General features: G+C 39.9%; 1 protein-coding gene across 1 annotated transcript in view; it reads right to left on the reverse strand.

Moving 5' to 3' along the window:
- Positions 1–16814, reverse strand: part of tbc1d12b (TBC1 domain family, member 12b) — a 94691-nt gene extending 77877 nt beyond the window's left edge. The window contains exon 1 of the mRNA XM_043712454.2: positions 16178–16814. Coding sequence (XP_043568389.2) covers positions 16178–16773 — 596 coding nt within the window. The 5' untranslated portion in view covers positions 16774–16814. The remainder of the gene's footprint in view (positions 1–16177) is intronic.
- Between the last annotated feature and the right edge of the window lie 449 nt (positions 16815–17263).

A 17263-nucleotide genomic window follows, 5' to 3' on the forward strand; every position in this document is an offset into this window, starting at 1 on the left:
AGGTTAGATACTGCTGGAGAGGAGCTGGAGGCAAAGAGGTTATATTGATTAATGTTACTACTGGAGTAACTCAAAAATAAAATCCTGTTAGATTAAAGGCTACCTAACTATTTACCAAGCTAGCTGGCAGCACTGCTTTGAGCATTCCCAAATAAAACTTTAGATATGTTGGCTATTGCCAGGAAATGTTAAATGTATTGAGAACAAGACTGGAACTACTAAACCTCTTAAGACGTTAATCAAAGTACTTTTTTTAAGCCAGCATCACCACTGACAAAATCAAAATTATATTCAAAATCAAAGACTCAAATTATATTGCCAACTTGCTTCAAATCAATATTCAGTTGTTTGACTTCATTACCAAACAAATATTTTAATCAGAGTTGGATATACAAATTTTAAGCATTTAAGCCAGACTTCCCAGATTTATACCAAATACGGTTATTGCAGCTACATCTTATCAAAAGCTCTATTATATCCTGTAGAGCTACATTCTAAAACAAGCTAGGTCTGTCATTGTACATAGAAGTTTAAATGCAGAGTTTGACACTTGGTTCTCCAGTACTGTAACACAGCACACCATTTTGGGAAACTCTGACTAATATACTTAGTCTAAGATTGTGCTTTCAGCAATTGTCAGCATTACCATGGTACAATTCTCACCAGTTACACCCTTTTACACAAGATTTTATGATTTAATAAATCAACTTTAAAATGAAAACATGTTGATTACTGTCTCAGCAAAATAATGGACATTAGTGGTTGAAGTCAGACATTTCAACTAACTGCGCTGATGCAGATGGCAAAAAAAAGTACAGCATCATCAAAAACCTCAGTGGGAGATGCAAAACATTCTCTATTTTGATTTTGCTAAGAAAGCAGACAAAAATTGTTATTTGTAGGCTTTCCAACAATGACTGCCTTGAGCTCAATTAATAATCAAATCCATGTGAATTGCCCTACAAAAACAACAATCTGGACTGATTTAGGTTAATAACATATTACCTAAGAAAATCAATGAAAGTTGGAAAAAAAAATGTTCAAATATAATTGGAAATTATAAAACTTAAAGGTGGTCAAACTTGAAACTGGCTTATAACAAAGGAATTACCTACTAGCACTTGTCCCTATAGGTACTATCATATTCAGCGCAATGCCAACATTTACTATCTTTTGTAAACTCAAATTGTAAATCTGCATACTTAAACTCAAAAGTGGACTAGGAAAATCCAGGAGAAAATCCATTAGTGTTCGCTATATATAAAAAAAAAAGCAGCGAGCTTCATGTCTTTAAACTAGTTCAGAGGGCTGAACCAGAGGAAAGCAATTTAAAAAAAAATTGCTGCTACTATAAAATTTAAAACAAAAAGATACCCATAAAAACATGGTTGCTAAAGTCCAAATTAAATGTATTGTTTCTCTTATGAACCAAATAGCCCATTGTATTTAGTACAGCCCAAATCTAAAGATACTATCACCTTGAAATTAATCCATAGAATGTAAGAGAAGTATACCATTCAGTCCATCAAATCTGCCCAATGAGATTAGCTTGATCTGATAACCCTCATCTCCATTTTCTTGTATTTTCCCGATAACATTCAATTCCTTTAATTTTAAAAAAAAAACTATCTCAGCCTTGAACATGCTTAACACCCAACCTCTACAAGCTCTGTTGTAAAGGATTCCATAGATACACAACCAAATAAATCCTTCATTTATCTGAATGGATGAAGCTTTACTCTGAACTTTTGCTCTTGTCCTACATTCCACCACAAAGGAGAAATAACCTACCCACACTTACCCTATCAAGTCACCTAAGAATCTTTCAATAACGTTGCATCTCATTTTTCTAAACTCCAATAAGTACAGGCCCGATCTACTCAATCTTAATAAGTAGTCGCTCTAAACCTGGAATGTGCCTAGAAAACTTTCTCTGGACTGCCCCCAATATCTTTTCACAAGACTATAACACACAGATTTAGCAGCAGAATAATTACTTTGGACCCACCAAGTCAGTTCTAAAGGGTTGTCCCTTCATTGAGGCTGCACCTCTCCTACTAGTGAAAACAGCTTTGCCACTGCCACCCTTCCAGGTTGCTAGGTATTCTCTAAATTTCAATGAGATCCCCCTTTATCCTTTTAAACTGAGTATTGTTGCAAAGTTGGAGTAAAATTGTAAAATGGGGAAAAGCATTATGTGGTTCCTTTGAAAGACTTTTTTTCTAGTGCTAAGAGTTGAAATGGATGTCTGAACAGCAATTTAAAGTGCAGGTGCATACAAAGCACCAGAAATGAAACAATTTTGTCTCGAATAGCCAAGCAGCATTTTTACCAAGACAACAAGCCATTTTAAGTTGGGCCAAATCACAATTTAAATCAAGCCCTTAGACATTAAAAACTAATTAGAATTAAATCTGATGGTTTTGACTACCGAGAACCAATCTGATTGTAAAGAAATTAACAGGACATCAAGGGTACAAAAGGTGAAGGCATTTGGAAAAATCAGAGAGAGCAAACTGCCATCTGAAAATGGAACAACTTTCAGTTCTGAGAAAGCACCATCTAACTAATAAAGGTACCATGGCACTCTTAGCTAATAAGCCAGACAGCAGAATTCATACAGAATATTTCTTACAGAAGAACTGAGAAGAATTTGAAGGAGGTATTTCTGAAAGATCAATGGAAAAGGTGAAGAGCATTCCAGAAGACTTATCCCTAGCTATTATTTTGAGACACTAAATTCAATTGTTTTGTTAAATGGGACTTGTATTTATTGAAATAGCATACCATTAGGATTTTGCTTTATGAAAGAATAGTTAGTAGAGGGGAATAGTTAGTAGAGGGGAATTGTTCAGCTGTGCTAGTGATTCTGTTAAGTTGTTCACTGGTTAGAGTTAAATTGTTATTTGTTGATTACAGTGAGTGAAAGGATTTCATTTTTTAAAATCACTCCTTGAGAACAGATTAGGGGTTGAGAAAGGTAGGTTATACCACTTGTCACACCTCTTAACTGATTGAGGCAAGATGAGCCTCTCTGGGTGTTTCGGTTTTACTTATGGATGTGAGAGTGAGCGCAAGCTTCATAACAGCATAGACCAAGAGCCCTCAACATTCATGTGACAAGACCTTAATCCCTGGGATCATTTGTATAAAGCTTCTCTGGACCCTCTTCAATATCTGCACATCCTTCTTTCGTTACAGGGTCCAAAACTGCTCGCAATATTCCAAATGCAGTCTGGCCACAGCCTTATACAGCCACATCAGTACATCCCTACTCTGATCTCTTGAAATGAAAGCCAATATTGTATTTGCCTTCCTAACTGTCTAAAGTGTGGTGCTAGAAAAGCACAGCAGGTCAGGCAGCATCCCAGGGACAGGAGAATCGATGTTTCACGCATAAGCCCTCCATCAGGAATTCTGCCTGTCCTGCTGTGCTTTTCCAGCACTACACTCTCGACTTATCTCCAGCATCTTCAGTCCTCACTTTCTCTTAGTTTGCCTTCCTAACTACTAACAAACTGCATGTTAACTTTAAGAGAATCCTGAACCAGGACTCCCAAGTCTGTTTGTACTTCAGATTTATGAAGACTTTCCCCATTTAGAAAATGGGGGATTTGCTTAGATGAAGGACCCAAAACTATTCACAGTATTTCAGTTGGTCTGATGAGTATAGATTTAGGAAGTTTTCCATATTTTAATGTTCCGTTCCCATTGAAATAACCCCCATTACCTGTAGAACTTGCATGCTAGTTTTTTGTGAATAATCCCATATCCGTGCTGAGAGATTTATGCAACATTCTCCATCTAATACTCAGATCTTCTATTCTTCCTGCAAAAGTGCAATGCCTCACATTTTCCCCACAGTATATATGTTATCGCAATTCTAAACTAGATTTTAAAATTACACTTAATATTGTAATATATTCAAAATCAAGAAAAATAAACATTGTGAAAACATTCAAAATTTCAGAGCACAGGCTTCTTTCTAAAGGAAAAGCAAAGAATTGATTTTAAGACATCAATAAAACAAAAACACAAGGGCACAAAGCTATATTAGATTCACTACTGTGACCTTTCTTTATTGTATATTTCATTGATCTATGACTTCCACAGTACACCCATGCCCCAGAAGTTAAAGAAAAATCTGGAGCATCATGCATAGCTAGAACATTAACTTTTAAATTCAAGTGTACAGTAAAAGTTAGCATAAGTAAAATGTAATAACCATGCAGATTTGGCAATATTTTTTCTGCAACACTGAAAATTGAAATTAGACATGTTCAAGATCAAATTGAATACTGAATAGGAGGGAACGCTGAATCAGGTCAGGTAGCCGATAAAAAAATCCAAATAGAACCTAAACTACTTATGCATGGTAGACTCCATTTCAGAAAGATTTTTCTTCTTTCTTAGAACATTGGAATTGAATTTGCATGTGCAAACAACTAGTACTTCAGAGAATGCTAATCTTTTTTAAAAAAAGATATTACCAAACAGTCATGTCTAATTTAAAAAAAAACAGAAAAACAAGCAAGGCCGACCATCTTAAAAAAAGTATCCATTCTCCAAACATGACAGTCCTAAAATACTGCTTTAAGTTCCTCAGTGGATGGTTCCGCTAAGCAAAGCCAGGATTAACATACTTGCTCTAGGATGCCAAGTACAGCATTTAAATGCATGATTCCACAGCTTATCCACATATATTGTGAAAATATCCAGATTAAGTTTAGCTATGATTTCAGCAGCAGACAGCTAGATAAGAAATTTGAGTGATGCTTGAGATCAACAAACTTGACCTTACTTTGGACCTATAGAAATTTGTACCTTCTCTCAAGAAAGCTTCTTCGAGGGAAGAGAGGAAGACAAGTTTTTAGATTAGATTCCCTACAGTGTGGAAACAGGCCTTTTGGCCCAACCAGTTCACACCGACCCTCCGAAGAGTAACCCACCAGACCCATGTTCCTCTGATTAATGCACTTAACATTATGGGCAATTTAGCATGGCCAATTCACCTAACCTGCACATCTTTGCATTGTGGGAGGAAACCCATGCAGACACGAGGAGAATGTGCAAGCTCCACACAGAGACAGTCGCCCGAGGCTGGAATCGAACCAGAGACCCTAGTGCTGTGAGGCAGCAGTGTTACCACCGTGCCGCCCATTCATAAACAACATTGGTTTGTCATTGAGGAAAACTTTCAGGCTTTAATTACTCCAAGCAACAAGAAAAATATTAAATATTCTTTACCAAACCTATTTAAATTAATAAGCATGAAGCACAGCATAAAATGCACTACACCAATAAAGAAGGAGACTGCTCCATTAATCATAACTAAGTATACTAACTTTGCAATATTGTTGAAAAATACATGGAAACAAGTGGCATGTTTTACCAATGACATATCAATATTGATTGAAATTATGTCACATTGTGCAAATTTGCTATTTCATCACAAGCAAAGTAAGTTTGAGAAATGTTCAAGTCTGAGATTGAAAATATTGAGAGAAAATTCAGATGAGTTAATCCGCACAATTCATATCAATGAACTTGATAGACCCTATACAGACAAGAAGCAAAACTAATGTCATTTACAAAATATCTTGCAAGAACTGTAACACTACACTGGACAAACAGGCAGAAAACTAATCACCAGGATATATGAACACCAACTAGCCACAAAAAGACATGACCCACCATCAACAAGTATCCTTACATGCAGACGAGGAAGGACACCACTGACTGGGATAACACATCCATCCTAGGACATGCCAAACAGAGAGAGAGACACGAGAATTCTTAGAAGTATGGCATTCCAATTGGAACTCTATCAACAGACACACCAATTTGGACTACATCTACCACCCTCAGAAAAAAGAACAGGAAATGATATCACCAACCAAGGAATCCTTAACACAAATAGAAAGCAAGACATTACACCAACACTTCACCAGAGGCCCATTGATGATGTTACCTCATATGATAAAATGTCTGAAAACAAACCATCCAGCTCAGTGAGCAAATGTTCATCCATTTGTATTCTATGACCACAAATATAAATGTTAGATGCTGATACCGGATGCGGTACAAGAAAACATTCCACCTTATGATAGTAAAACCATCGTCGCTGCACGCACAGCAACCTGTTACTATAGTACAAGCAAATGAAAACAACAGAATATCAGCACAAACCCTAACCACTCAGCATCTTTCAACCTCATATCTGTGCTGATACTTTGAAAGAGCAGTCATGCTTATGACATCCTTTTTCTCTATTACCCTGCAAATTCCTCACCCTCAAGTACCTGTCCAATTCCTTTTCAATTTATTTCTTCACTAGGCAACTGTGCACTTAAAGAATTCTAGACCCTAACAACAGGGTGGAAAAAAAATTCTCATCTCCCTATCACATCATTTACTAAGATTTAAATCTAGGACTTCTGCTTATTGACCCAGAGAGAATAGATTTTGGTTCTGTTCATTAAAATAAACCATCTTGAAAACTATTAGGTCGGATTTCAACCTTCACTGTCCCAAAGAGATTACTTGTCTGGCAATTTCTCTTGAGTAATACTGCCCAGTTAAATTTCTGCAGTACACTCATTAAATGGCTTCATAGCTCTCCAGAAGTGATGCATCAGAAATAGCCGAGCTGAGGCCTAGACAATAACTTAAAATTCTACTATGCCCACTTTGCTTTTATATTCTAATTTTAAATTGCCTTTGTCTCCAACGATGATTCTTATACCATGCTGGTCAATTGCATTGAGCATGGTCTGGTGTGGTTCAGCATCCACTCAGATATGGGCTTCTATCACATTTGCTGCAAAGGACGACATTCAATTGAGGAGTTGCAGATTTTTTTAAACCCATTGTCTCTCAGGGCCTGTCTCTTTGGCTGGTTGAGTTTTCCATTTCTGTTCACCCATTTGCAATGCCCTTCCAAACAGCTTTCCAGGTGTCTTGGCTGTCATTGACCATCTCAGCTGTCAGCGTCAAATTAATTTTAACCAAACTGTTAGCAATATTAAGACAGTTCTGAGTCAGCTGCGATTTGAAGCTGCCCAGGAGGGGCACTACCACTGCACCTCCAAATCCTCAGTTATCAATGTCAATCTATCTTCACAGTTCACTGGTAGGTATCCTACTATGGGTATACTCTGGAGGTTGTGCTCCAGAGGCAATTCACTGTTCAGAAGGCCTTGAGGTAGACACCCATCATCCATGTGATGACTGTACCTTAACCAGCATAAAAAAACATTGTTGGCTTAATCAATTTACACTGATGAAATGAATATATTACAGGCCCTCTGCACTGGTGACCTTCCCTGGACAGGAAATGCAGAATTTACGCCAAAGTGCAGTTACAAATTTTTCAGCCTTTCCTCCTGCCCTGTCGATGCTGGCCACAATGCACCCCTGTAACGGTGGTGCAGATTTGATGGACTTGGTGTTGGTGCTCTCAGTCAGGTTGCTATTATCTCAAATAAAAGAAAATACAGCAGATACTGGAAAACTGAAACACACTGTCAGAAGGAGGGCATGCCGAAACAAACCTGTTGTAATTTTGAGGTGGTAATGGAGTGTTTGGATGATGGTAGGGCAGTTGTATTGATTTTTCCCCATATGGAAAACTGAATGGTAAATGCTCATGGGATCCAGGGTAATGCGGCAAGATGGACCCAAAAATGGCTTCATGACAGAAGACAGACAATGATGGAGCCTGATGTGCAGTAGGGATCAGTGCAGGGTCCCTTATTGCGTGTAATATTCATAAATGAGGTAGATGGGGATGGGGGTGGGATGATTAGCAAGTTTGTGGATGACAAATATTAGCTGGGTGGTTGACAGCAAGCAGCAAGGTATTAGGTTACAGGAGGATTATAAACAGATTGGTCATAAGGGCAGATTACTGGCAGCTGGAATTTAACCTTGATAAACGTGAGGTTACCCTTTGGAAGGAGGAACAAGCAAGGGAGTACTCAATAAATGGTAGGAAACTAGAAAGCTGACAGGATCAGAGGGAATTTGGGGTGTTGTCCACAGAAGGTGGCAGGACAGTTTAATAGAACCAAAGGTGGCATATGATACACTTGCCTTTTTCAGTCATGGCATAGACTGTAGAGCAGGGAGGCTATGTTGGAACTGTACAGACTTCTGCTTAGGCCAAAGCTGGAGTACTCTGTACAAAGTCTGATCTCTGCATTGTAGGAAGGATGTGTTGCACTGGAAGGGAGACTCACTAGGATGTTGCCTGGGTATAGCATTTCAGCTATGAAGAGGCCAAATAAGCTTGAATTTTTGAGTAGGTTGAGAATGCACCCGTAAGAGGTATATAAGACTGAAGGGCACAGACAGGGTGAACAGCAAGCAGTTGTTCCCCTTCGAAGGGTCAATAGCTTTTGAGTAAAAGGGCAGGAGGTTGAGGGGTGGGGGTAGAAGACAGCATTTGAAGAAAAACATTTTACCCAGAGGGTGATGGCGTCTGGAAGGATAGTTGAGGTGGTAAACCTCACAACCTTAAGTAATACTTGATGAGCTCTTGAAGTGTCAAACTTTTCAAGAATATGTGCCTAGTTTGGGAAAGTGGGACAAAAGTGTACACAGTAGGATACCACTGGCAGTGTAGACTTGATGGGCTGAATTATTTGTTCTATATTTCACAATTCTGCAATATGAGATACTATCAACACTATTGATCACATTGCCGTATTGCCACCTGTCAGCATTGACAATGTTCCAGACCATGATTTGTCTTCCTGACCATCAAACCAAACACTTCATATGCATGAAAGGATCTTATCTATTTTAAGAACTTCCTCAATATGGAATGCTGCATCCAACAGATCAATGTCATGCTTTGGCATGTAGGTGAAACTTTTCATTTGTATGCTAGCTTGCTTCTCACTTTCAGCCTACACAATGACTCGGTAATGCAAGTAAAAAGCCAAATGTGCAAGTCCCTCCCTGTCAGCACACAATCTCTCGATTGGCAAGTTCCCAAATGTGTTTTGTAGCAACACACAAACTGTGAGGAGGTTTGGCCCTCAGACGTGCAACGTGCAAACCCACTGGCACACAGAAGTCCGGTCAGTCATGTATCAAACCATTAGCTGTGCGTGAATGGCTCCATTGTGTTGGTGGATAAAGCAGGAGAGTGGAAAGTGAAGTTACTAAAACCTCAAGAAAAGCTGGAGTACAGCTCAAAAGTGGATTGACATATTTAAATATGTTGTCTTTCCAATGACACCAGCAACCAAACCAGACCACATACATTCCTTTGGTCTAAATCAGGAAGGGGGGTGGGGGGGGGGGGGGGGGGGGGGGGGAGAAAGAGAGTCTGATGCTAAGACTGCCCATGCTCTCCAGAAATATTATTTATGTTTGTGCCCTGGAGAGGACACTTCACTTTCACCGCACTGTTAACAAAATTGGAGATAGCAAATACAAGTGATAAACAACAATTGCCATCAAAAGTACAGCTGCTTAAAGATATCCCTGACAGGTAAATGAATCATCCTATCACACTAGGCAGCCTCTAACAAGTCACATGCACACACTTGGTTCAAAACATATCCTTTCCATCTGTCTCAACGCAAACAAGGCTAGTTAGACTAATGAGGATCTATGTTAGAAATCTTTGCTCTGCTAATGGTGAAAGCCCAGTTCTACAAGTAGGCTGATACCATCAACAGAATTTCTCAGTCAGAATATCCTTACCTATCAGGGGATTTCAACACAAGAGTAGATTCAGAACACAAGGCATAACCACCTGTCCATAATTATAAACCAAAATAATCCACATGCTTTTTAACCAAATCAATTGACTTGCCATCTTTAAGGGTTTGTGCAAATTTACACCAATGCTTCTCTGCTCACCTACATTTTGAAATAATGTCATATATAGTACATTTACTTTTTCATATTTCTTCAGAAATGCATTACTTCATTTTTCTGCAGTGAACTCCACCTGCCGTGCTTCTGCATATTTCAGCATCATGTAATTCTGAAGTCTCATCACTATACATTTTGCTGAGTTTCATGTCATCTACAAAATGTGTTACAGTGCTACTAACTACATTAAAAGCTAGAACTTTTACAAAAATTGAATATTAAACCTAAAACTAAAACACTTGAATTTCTTAGTACAACAATCTTGCAGGTTGACATTTAAAAATTGTTAAATCACAAGAAATGTTAAGACTTTAGTATAACTTTTAAAAAATAGAAAATGGTTTGCAGTTACAGAAAATGGAGTAGTAGAGGCAGCTGCCTACTTTAGCTTACTGCAGTGTAATTATTAGGATTTCACATTCTGACACTTAATAGATTATTCAATTTCACACCTTGTAATAATATCAAAACAATTATAGATGTTGTTGAGACAGTTACAGCATAGAATTGAGAAATACAGCAATAAAGTGGAAAAAAATGATTGGACATGAAGAATTTAAAGTACTTCACAAATGAAAAAAATGTTAACTATTCTGGCTAATATGAAAGTTTCCTACAAACTTTGGGACCAGACTACTGGAAACAAATTTTGTCAGTAAAGTAATATTTTCATAATTTTTCAATAGAAAACTTGTGTATAAATACTTAAAAATATAGACCATATTATTCCACTTTTTGTAGACTAGATGCAAAAGAAATCTTGAATTAATATCAGCTGTGAGGGCATACTCATGGCACCAGATTCTTTTAAAGTTCTCTCATTGATGTGGATATTGCTAACTCAGCCAGCATTTATTACTTGTAGTAAAGACCATTTTTTGGACTATAAATTCAAGGAAGCTCCATAAGGTATTGGCATTTTAAAAAATAAAGTCACTGGAACAGTTTTATATACAACATTGACTTTTTGAGCAGAGTGGAAGAATTCCATAACAATAAGCAGTACCTGTACATGTTCAAAGCAACTCTGCACAGAGACAGTCTTTTCTTTGGTTTTTCCAATCGGCACCAGTTGCTGTGGGTTCAGAAGTACTCAACATAGTTACAATCTCTCAGTTGTCTAGTAGGTAAGTGGCTGACTATGGCATGGTGCTCAGACAAATACATTTCACCTGCAAAGAAAAAGCATCCATCTCTTTCTCTCCCATCTGTGTATGGAAGTGTAAAAAGGAAACCCCCAGCAGTTATTCTCTCTCACCCACCCTCTCTGCAAACCTCATGGAAAAGGAAAAGCCAGGGAAAGACAGAACTGGTGTTAACAACTCATGGTCATCAGATAAGAGTCAAAAGCAGTGAACACAAACAAAAAGAAATCTCATCAACATCTATGGTCTAAATCGGTGCCAGTGAATTGCTTCATGATTTTTTTGCCCACACATAATATTCATGTTTTGACAGTCTGTATGTGCCGGTCTATGAGTAAGAACAGTTTTTTTTTAAACAAAACAAGTTATACGGTAATAGGTTACTGAATCAACTGGTCTACACTTTGCCATTAAAGACTGTTTGATCACAAGAACAGTCATTTGTGTTTACGAAAAAAAATCTGATTGCACATATTCCTTTAATTTGAATTAGACAGCAAGGCAGTTCAGTGGTTTAATCAAATTTTCACATTTGTGACGACCCAGGGAACAACAGGACTTGATTTACAACACAATACCCCAATGAGTCTCGGCAACATCTTTAAATTGCCATTGAGAAAATGGAGGATGGTAATGGTGAGCTGCAACTAACATTGTACAAAAAAAACCTGGTCAATTTAGATCAAGTTATTTAATTCACTATGTCCTTTAGATTATGACTGTGTAATTCAAGTTAACTCTTTAGTTATCAAAGCTATAATCAGACCATTTACAAGAACTGAAGGAAAGAAAAAGTGCCAACTTTCATTAGCAATTTTGAAATAGACTAGCTTTAGGTTGCTGGCATGACTAGAAACATTACCCTAAATCCAAACATTTACAGTTTAGTGACAGCAGTAAAACACAGACACACTGCAGAGCTCACAATCAAAATTGGTAAAGAAGCCAGTCACTGCAGGAAAAAAAATTGGCCCATTGTAAAATAGAAAAACATTTCCAGTACTTTATAGTGTATTGTCAGTTAGCTACTCCTGCTAACATAACAGTAAAGAAGTTTCCAAAGGTCAATGTAGCGCACTCAACATACTTTGAAACATATTCAATAACCCAACAATATATCCCAAGGTCAAGTTATATGATGCAGAATATTTAACTCTAATTTCTAACCTAGCCCAACAGAATAAAATTAGCACAGACATGCCGTATCAGGCAATTTTAAGATTAACAATATGCAGTCTTCAAGGTCTAAAAACTTTCTTACATGTGGAGGAGATTCCTGAGCAAATGGACCTTTACCACTCTCACCCAATACTCTATAGGTTTACATATATTTTAAGAATTAGTGATATTCAAAGTAGCTAAGAAATCCCTAACTGAAAATTGAACAAACTTGTCTTTCAAAAAAATGTGTAATACCATTATACTTGCATATAGAGTGGTGAAGTAAACCATAATATCAAATCAGTATTCAAAAGGGGAGTATTTTAAATTTTAAAAATCTGGGTTTTTTTCTGTTTTTCAAATGCTGGGCACTGTAACTTATAAATAATTTGGTGCTGTAGCACTTGGCCTTTTAAATGTTTGATAATCAATATAGGATTGCAAGCCGTAACATCATGCTTCATTTTTGTTCAGATGCTCAACAAGGCCAGATCATTCACTGCTCTGCATCTACTATTACACCACTGCCAAGCTCAAATAAACAGATTAAAACAGCAATAACTTTTAGAACTTAGTCTAAAAGATGAGCTGTATATAACATTTTAAACTACACTCAAAGAACTCATTTGTAGCTATTTTCCATATGCTATTAATCTTCCAATGAGACATCTTTGAATAAATTCTTAAAGTGTGACACTTTTTCCTTTAGTTGATAGTGTGAGTGATAGCTTGGGAAGCAAGAGTACAGATGCTTTCCCATTTACTGAAAACAAAACCAATGTCCTGCAGTTAGTTGGTTAGAAACTCGGCTGTTTTAAAAAAAAAAGTGATGTAGAACATCATCATAGTTTGGTAAAAGTAGTGTTTTGACAACAGTAGGTTAATGAATGGGTGGGTGGGTGCTGGAATGTGCGGTCATAAAACTATAAATAAAACTAAGATTACTATTTCTCCATGGCAGCAAAAATCATGAATTATTACTCAAAAATCTCAATTCCTAGAATGTTCAATTGAAAAACAGAATATAAAAATAGGCAAGTGATGATCAGTACACATTATAAAGGCCCAAGAATTTGCTTTGGCAGATATACTTTTTCCGACATCTGATTCTCTAACAGAAATGACCCCAAATTTTTAAAAAGTGGCTTTAGTTACTTATAGAATGTGTTGACTCTGCTTGGTGAGGAATAAAATAACAGTTAAAAAGTACACCACAAAGGAACTGACCATTGAATAGGAGCACCCTTTCCGACATGTACACAAAATAGACACAAATGTAACATACATCATTAGCTAGTACTTTATGTAGAATAAGTCTGCTACCCCTTTTGATTTTTACCAAACATTCCCTCCTTGTGTTTTGGAATAATAAAACTTGTCTCAAGAAAATGGTGAGCCGGTAACCTGACTTTAATAAGCATCTAATGTCCTTCAAGCCACGTACCACATTACCATGGAGAAGATAGCCATTAGCTGCCTTCATGAACTGGTAATCTTTGGAATGCAGGGACATTCGCAATGCTGTTACCTAGGGAGTTCTAGAAATCTGACTCAGCAAAAAATGAATAGCATTACAAGTCAGGATGATGTGGGGCTCAGAAGAGAACGTGCAGGTAGTGGCATTCACACTCATCTGCTATCCTAGTCTTTCTAGGTTATAGAGGTTGTGGGTTTGAATGGTATTGTTAAAAGAGACTTAGAGTTATGTGGTGCACCTCACATTTGATACAAACCATTTCCAATGTGCATCAAAAGTGAAGGGAGTGGACATTGAAGATGATGATGGGCTGTCAGTCAAATTGACTGACATCTCTTGAATGGTGTTGAAGTTCAAGTGGTGCTAGAGTGCGCTGGGGAGTATTCATTCATAGTCCTGACTCGTGCCTTTAGATGACAGACAGGCATAAGTGTGACTTCTTCCCTTAACCTCTGCTTTAAAAGAAAATAGTCCCAAATTCCTAGCCTCTTCAGTGAGCCAAAACCACACACTGAAGTAATTGGGCAAGCTGCATCACTCCTGGAATATCCACTCTACACCTGCTTAAAACAACTAGCAAAGTTAGGGTCCAGGCTACTTACTTGAAATGTTTTGAGGGGATCAGGTCTGGACCATAACACACTGGTATCATTTAGTAAGCCTCAGTCATGCCTTATCGAAACCCTTGATTTTTTTTTAGGATTTTAATAGCATTTTCTGGTACTTTATTCAAGAAAGACGCTCACACACAAGCTTGAATTGCAGAGTAGCTTACACAACAAAATCCATACATGGACCATGAAATCGACTTTAAAACACGTAACAAATACATAACAAAAATAGATAACCAGCAGGATAAGAAACAATTTAAGTATTCCACCATTCTTATACAACAGTGAAGTACACAAAAGTAGTCATTCAGTCCAAAGATGTGCAGGCCAGGTGAATTGGTTATGCTAAATTGCCCATAGTATTAGGTACATTAGTCAGAGGGGGTGGATTGCTCTATGGAGGGTCGGTGTGGACTTGCTGGGCCGAAGGGCCTGTTTCCACACTAAGGATTCTAATCTAAAAAAATTACCTCACCAAGAGCCCAAACCTTCCAAGGATTAGGCCACTTCTGAGTTGCTTTGATATCTCTGAATTTGAAGGAGATAAGTTTGCGATTGGTTAGCCTACATAAAGAATGCTCTAAACTAAAAGAACAAAAATTTTAACTTCCCTTGTTTGTAGAATTTTAGTTTTTCCTTCATACGATGGTCTCTGTTGTATGACTGAAATGGATACCCTACATCAACTTCAGTGCATGCCACTATTTTTTCCTTTCTGGGCAGTTTGTATGAAATGCTAGGGTGGCAAACAGGCACAGTGCACTTGAGTCACATGAGAAACCTTTCTCCCAATTGTCTCTGTATCTACATCCCCTTCAAAACTATGCAATTTAATGTATGTCAGTTAACTTTCAAACAGTATCACATTAAGTTAAGCATATGTGGTAAATGCTCATAACTGATTCACTAATAGTTAAATATGACATTGTGATTTTTAAATTGCACCGATTAGATCTCTCCTTATTTTAGGTTTCCAAGAATAATTTCAAAATATTACACAGAACTGTCTATAAATCGCATAGAGCTCTTGAACAGCTATAAACATTTGTTAGACAAACATGAGACTGGAAGAACACAGCAAGCCAGGCAGCATCAGGTGGTGGACAAGTCAACGTTTTAGTATAACTTTTCAGAGTTGGTTCGTGTTTATCATACGTTTGTAATGAGTGACAAAAACAAGCTTGATACTCAAGGGAAAATCGACAAGACAATATCCTCTAAAAGCCTTGCCAAAGCGCGAAGTTTACATCATCATGGAAATATGGGACAAATACTGTACTGGATAGGTGTTCCGTAATTTGAGAAGTCTAAATACGCAATCTTGAAAACAACGATCTTGTGTTTCAAATTCCTCTGCACCTCACCTTAACCTATAATGACAATTAGCCAAACACGGAACTACAACCAGCAACTTATTTACAGAAAAGAGGTAAAAGGAAAACAGTACACATCGGAAACAAGCGTTCAGCATTCCCACAAAGTGAACACTGGCCAGGTTACCCTTAAAACCTTCTGACACTTCACTGACAGATGCTCTGAGTGGGCTGCAGCTCCAAGGACGGGGGAAAGCTATCACAGGGGACTATTGACGTGTGGGGTAGTGGGCTATTTAACTCCGAGGATGAACATTTGAACATTGACAGAGCCTGGAGAATGTTGGTGTGGTTCAGGCTGCGAGGAAAGGTGCAAGGTTCACCCTGTCCTCGATCGGAGGGGAGAGAGTTGGAGAGACACAGACACAGACTCGGGGGGGGGGGGGGGGGGGGGAGAAGAGACACGGGCACAGGTGGGGGCACGGAGGGCGGTGCGAGAGACCCGGGCACGGGGGCGGGGGGGGGGGGGAGAGGGAGAGAGACCCGGGCACGGGGAGGAGACAGGCTGCGATACCCTACCTGCTGATGTAGTCGGCGATGCCCAGCTTCTTGGGCTTGGCCCCCTGCTCGTTGCCAAGGGCCGGGCCCGCACACTCGAGCCCAGCCGCCAGCTGCTCGGGTGCGCTCCGTCTCCGGTTCCCTTTCACACCGACGTCGGGGAACTCCCCCAGCGCCGCGGGCTCGGTGCCGGTGCTGCTGCTGCTGCTGGGGACAGGCATCGGCGGGGGCGCCGGGCTCTCGACCGCCTCAGGATCCGAGCCGCTGGTGTCCGAGGGAGAGGCGCCGTCCCGGGGACCGGGGCCGGGCGCCGAGGTAGAAGTGACGGGAGTGTTAGTGTTCGCTTCCCAGGGGAAAGGGGAGCCGGTGGGGGAGGAAGACGACGGCGAGGACGAGGAGGAGGCGGCTGCGGCCGGGGGAGCCAGGGAGCTGCAGGCCGTGTCCCCGCTCCGAGCCGCCGCCGCAGCCCCCGCCTCCCCCATGGAGCAGCAACCGTTGAAGAGATCCCCTAAGGCGGGCTCGGGGCGGCTGTGGAAACGCGCCGTGGCCGAGGCCGTGTCCGGAGGGGCCCGCAGGCAGCTCTCATGGTTACTGTGGAGATAAATCATTCCCGACATGGAGCGAGCCGGACCGGAGTCACCGACCGACCGCCCGCCGCCCGGGCTCGGCTACAGCCAGGTCCTACCGCCCACCGACTGCCGGAAACCCGCGCGTGACGCCGCCACAGAGGGCGTGGCACTACACCCTCCACGTGACCACAACCTCCACGTGACTGTGAGCCACACAGCTTGGCTCCAGGGCGCCCCCGCTGGCAACTCGTGCCAGTGATTTTCATTCACCTCATCCTCCACTTTCCAACTCTGTCCCAATGCTGTGTCCCACCCTGCTCTTTAAAATCCTTCCTTGGGTTGTCAGTGTCAACGGTAATGCCAGCATTCATTGCCCATCCTGAACCATCCTTGCGAGGGCAGTGGTGACCAACCTTCTTGAGCTGAAAATGTGTTGCTGGAACAGCGCAGCAGGTCAGGCAGCATCCAGGGAACAGGAGAATCGACGTTTTGGGCATAAGCCCTTCTTCAGGCTTATGCCCGAAACGTCAATTCTCTT

The sequence above is a fragment of the Chiloscyllium plagiosum genome, unplaced genomic scaffold, assembly GCF_037043375.1.
Source record: "Chiloscyllium plagiosum isolate Xiang-an unplaced genomic scaffold, Cpla_swu_hap1 HiC_scaffold_22, whole genome shotgun sequence".
NCBI classification, from domain to species: Eukaryota; Metazoa; Chordata; class Chondrichthyes; order Orectolobiformes; family Hemiscylliidae; genus Chiloscyllium; species Chiloscyllium plagiosum.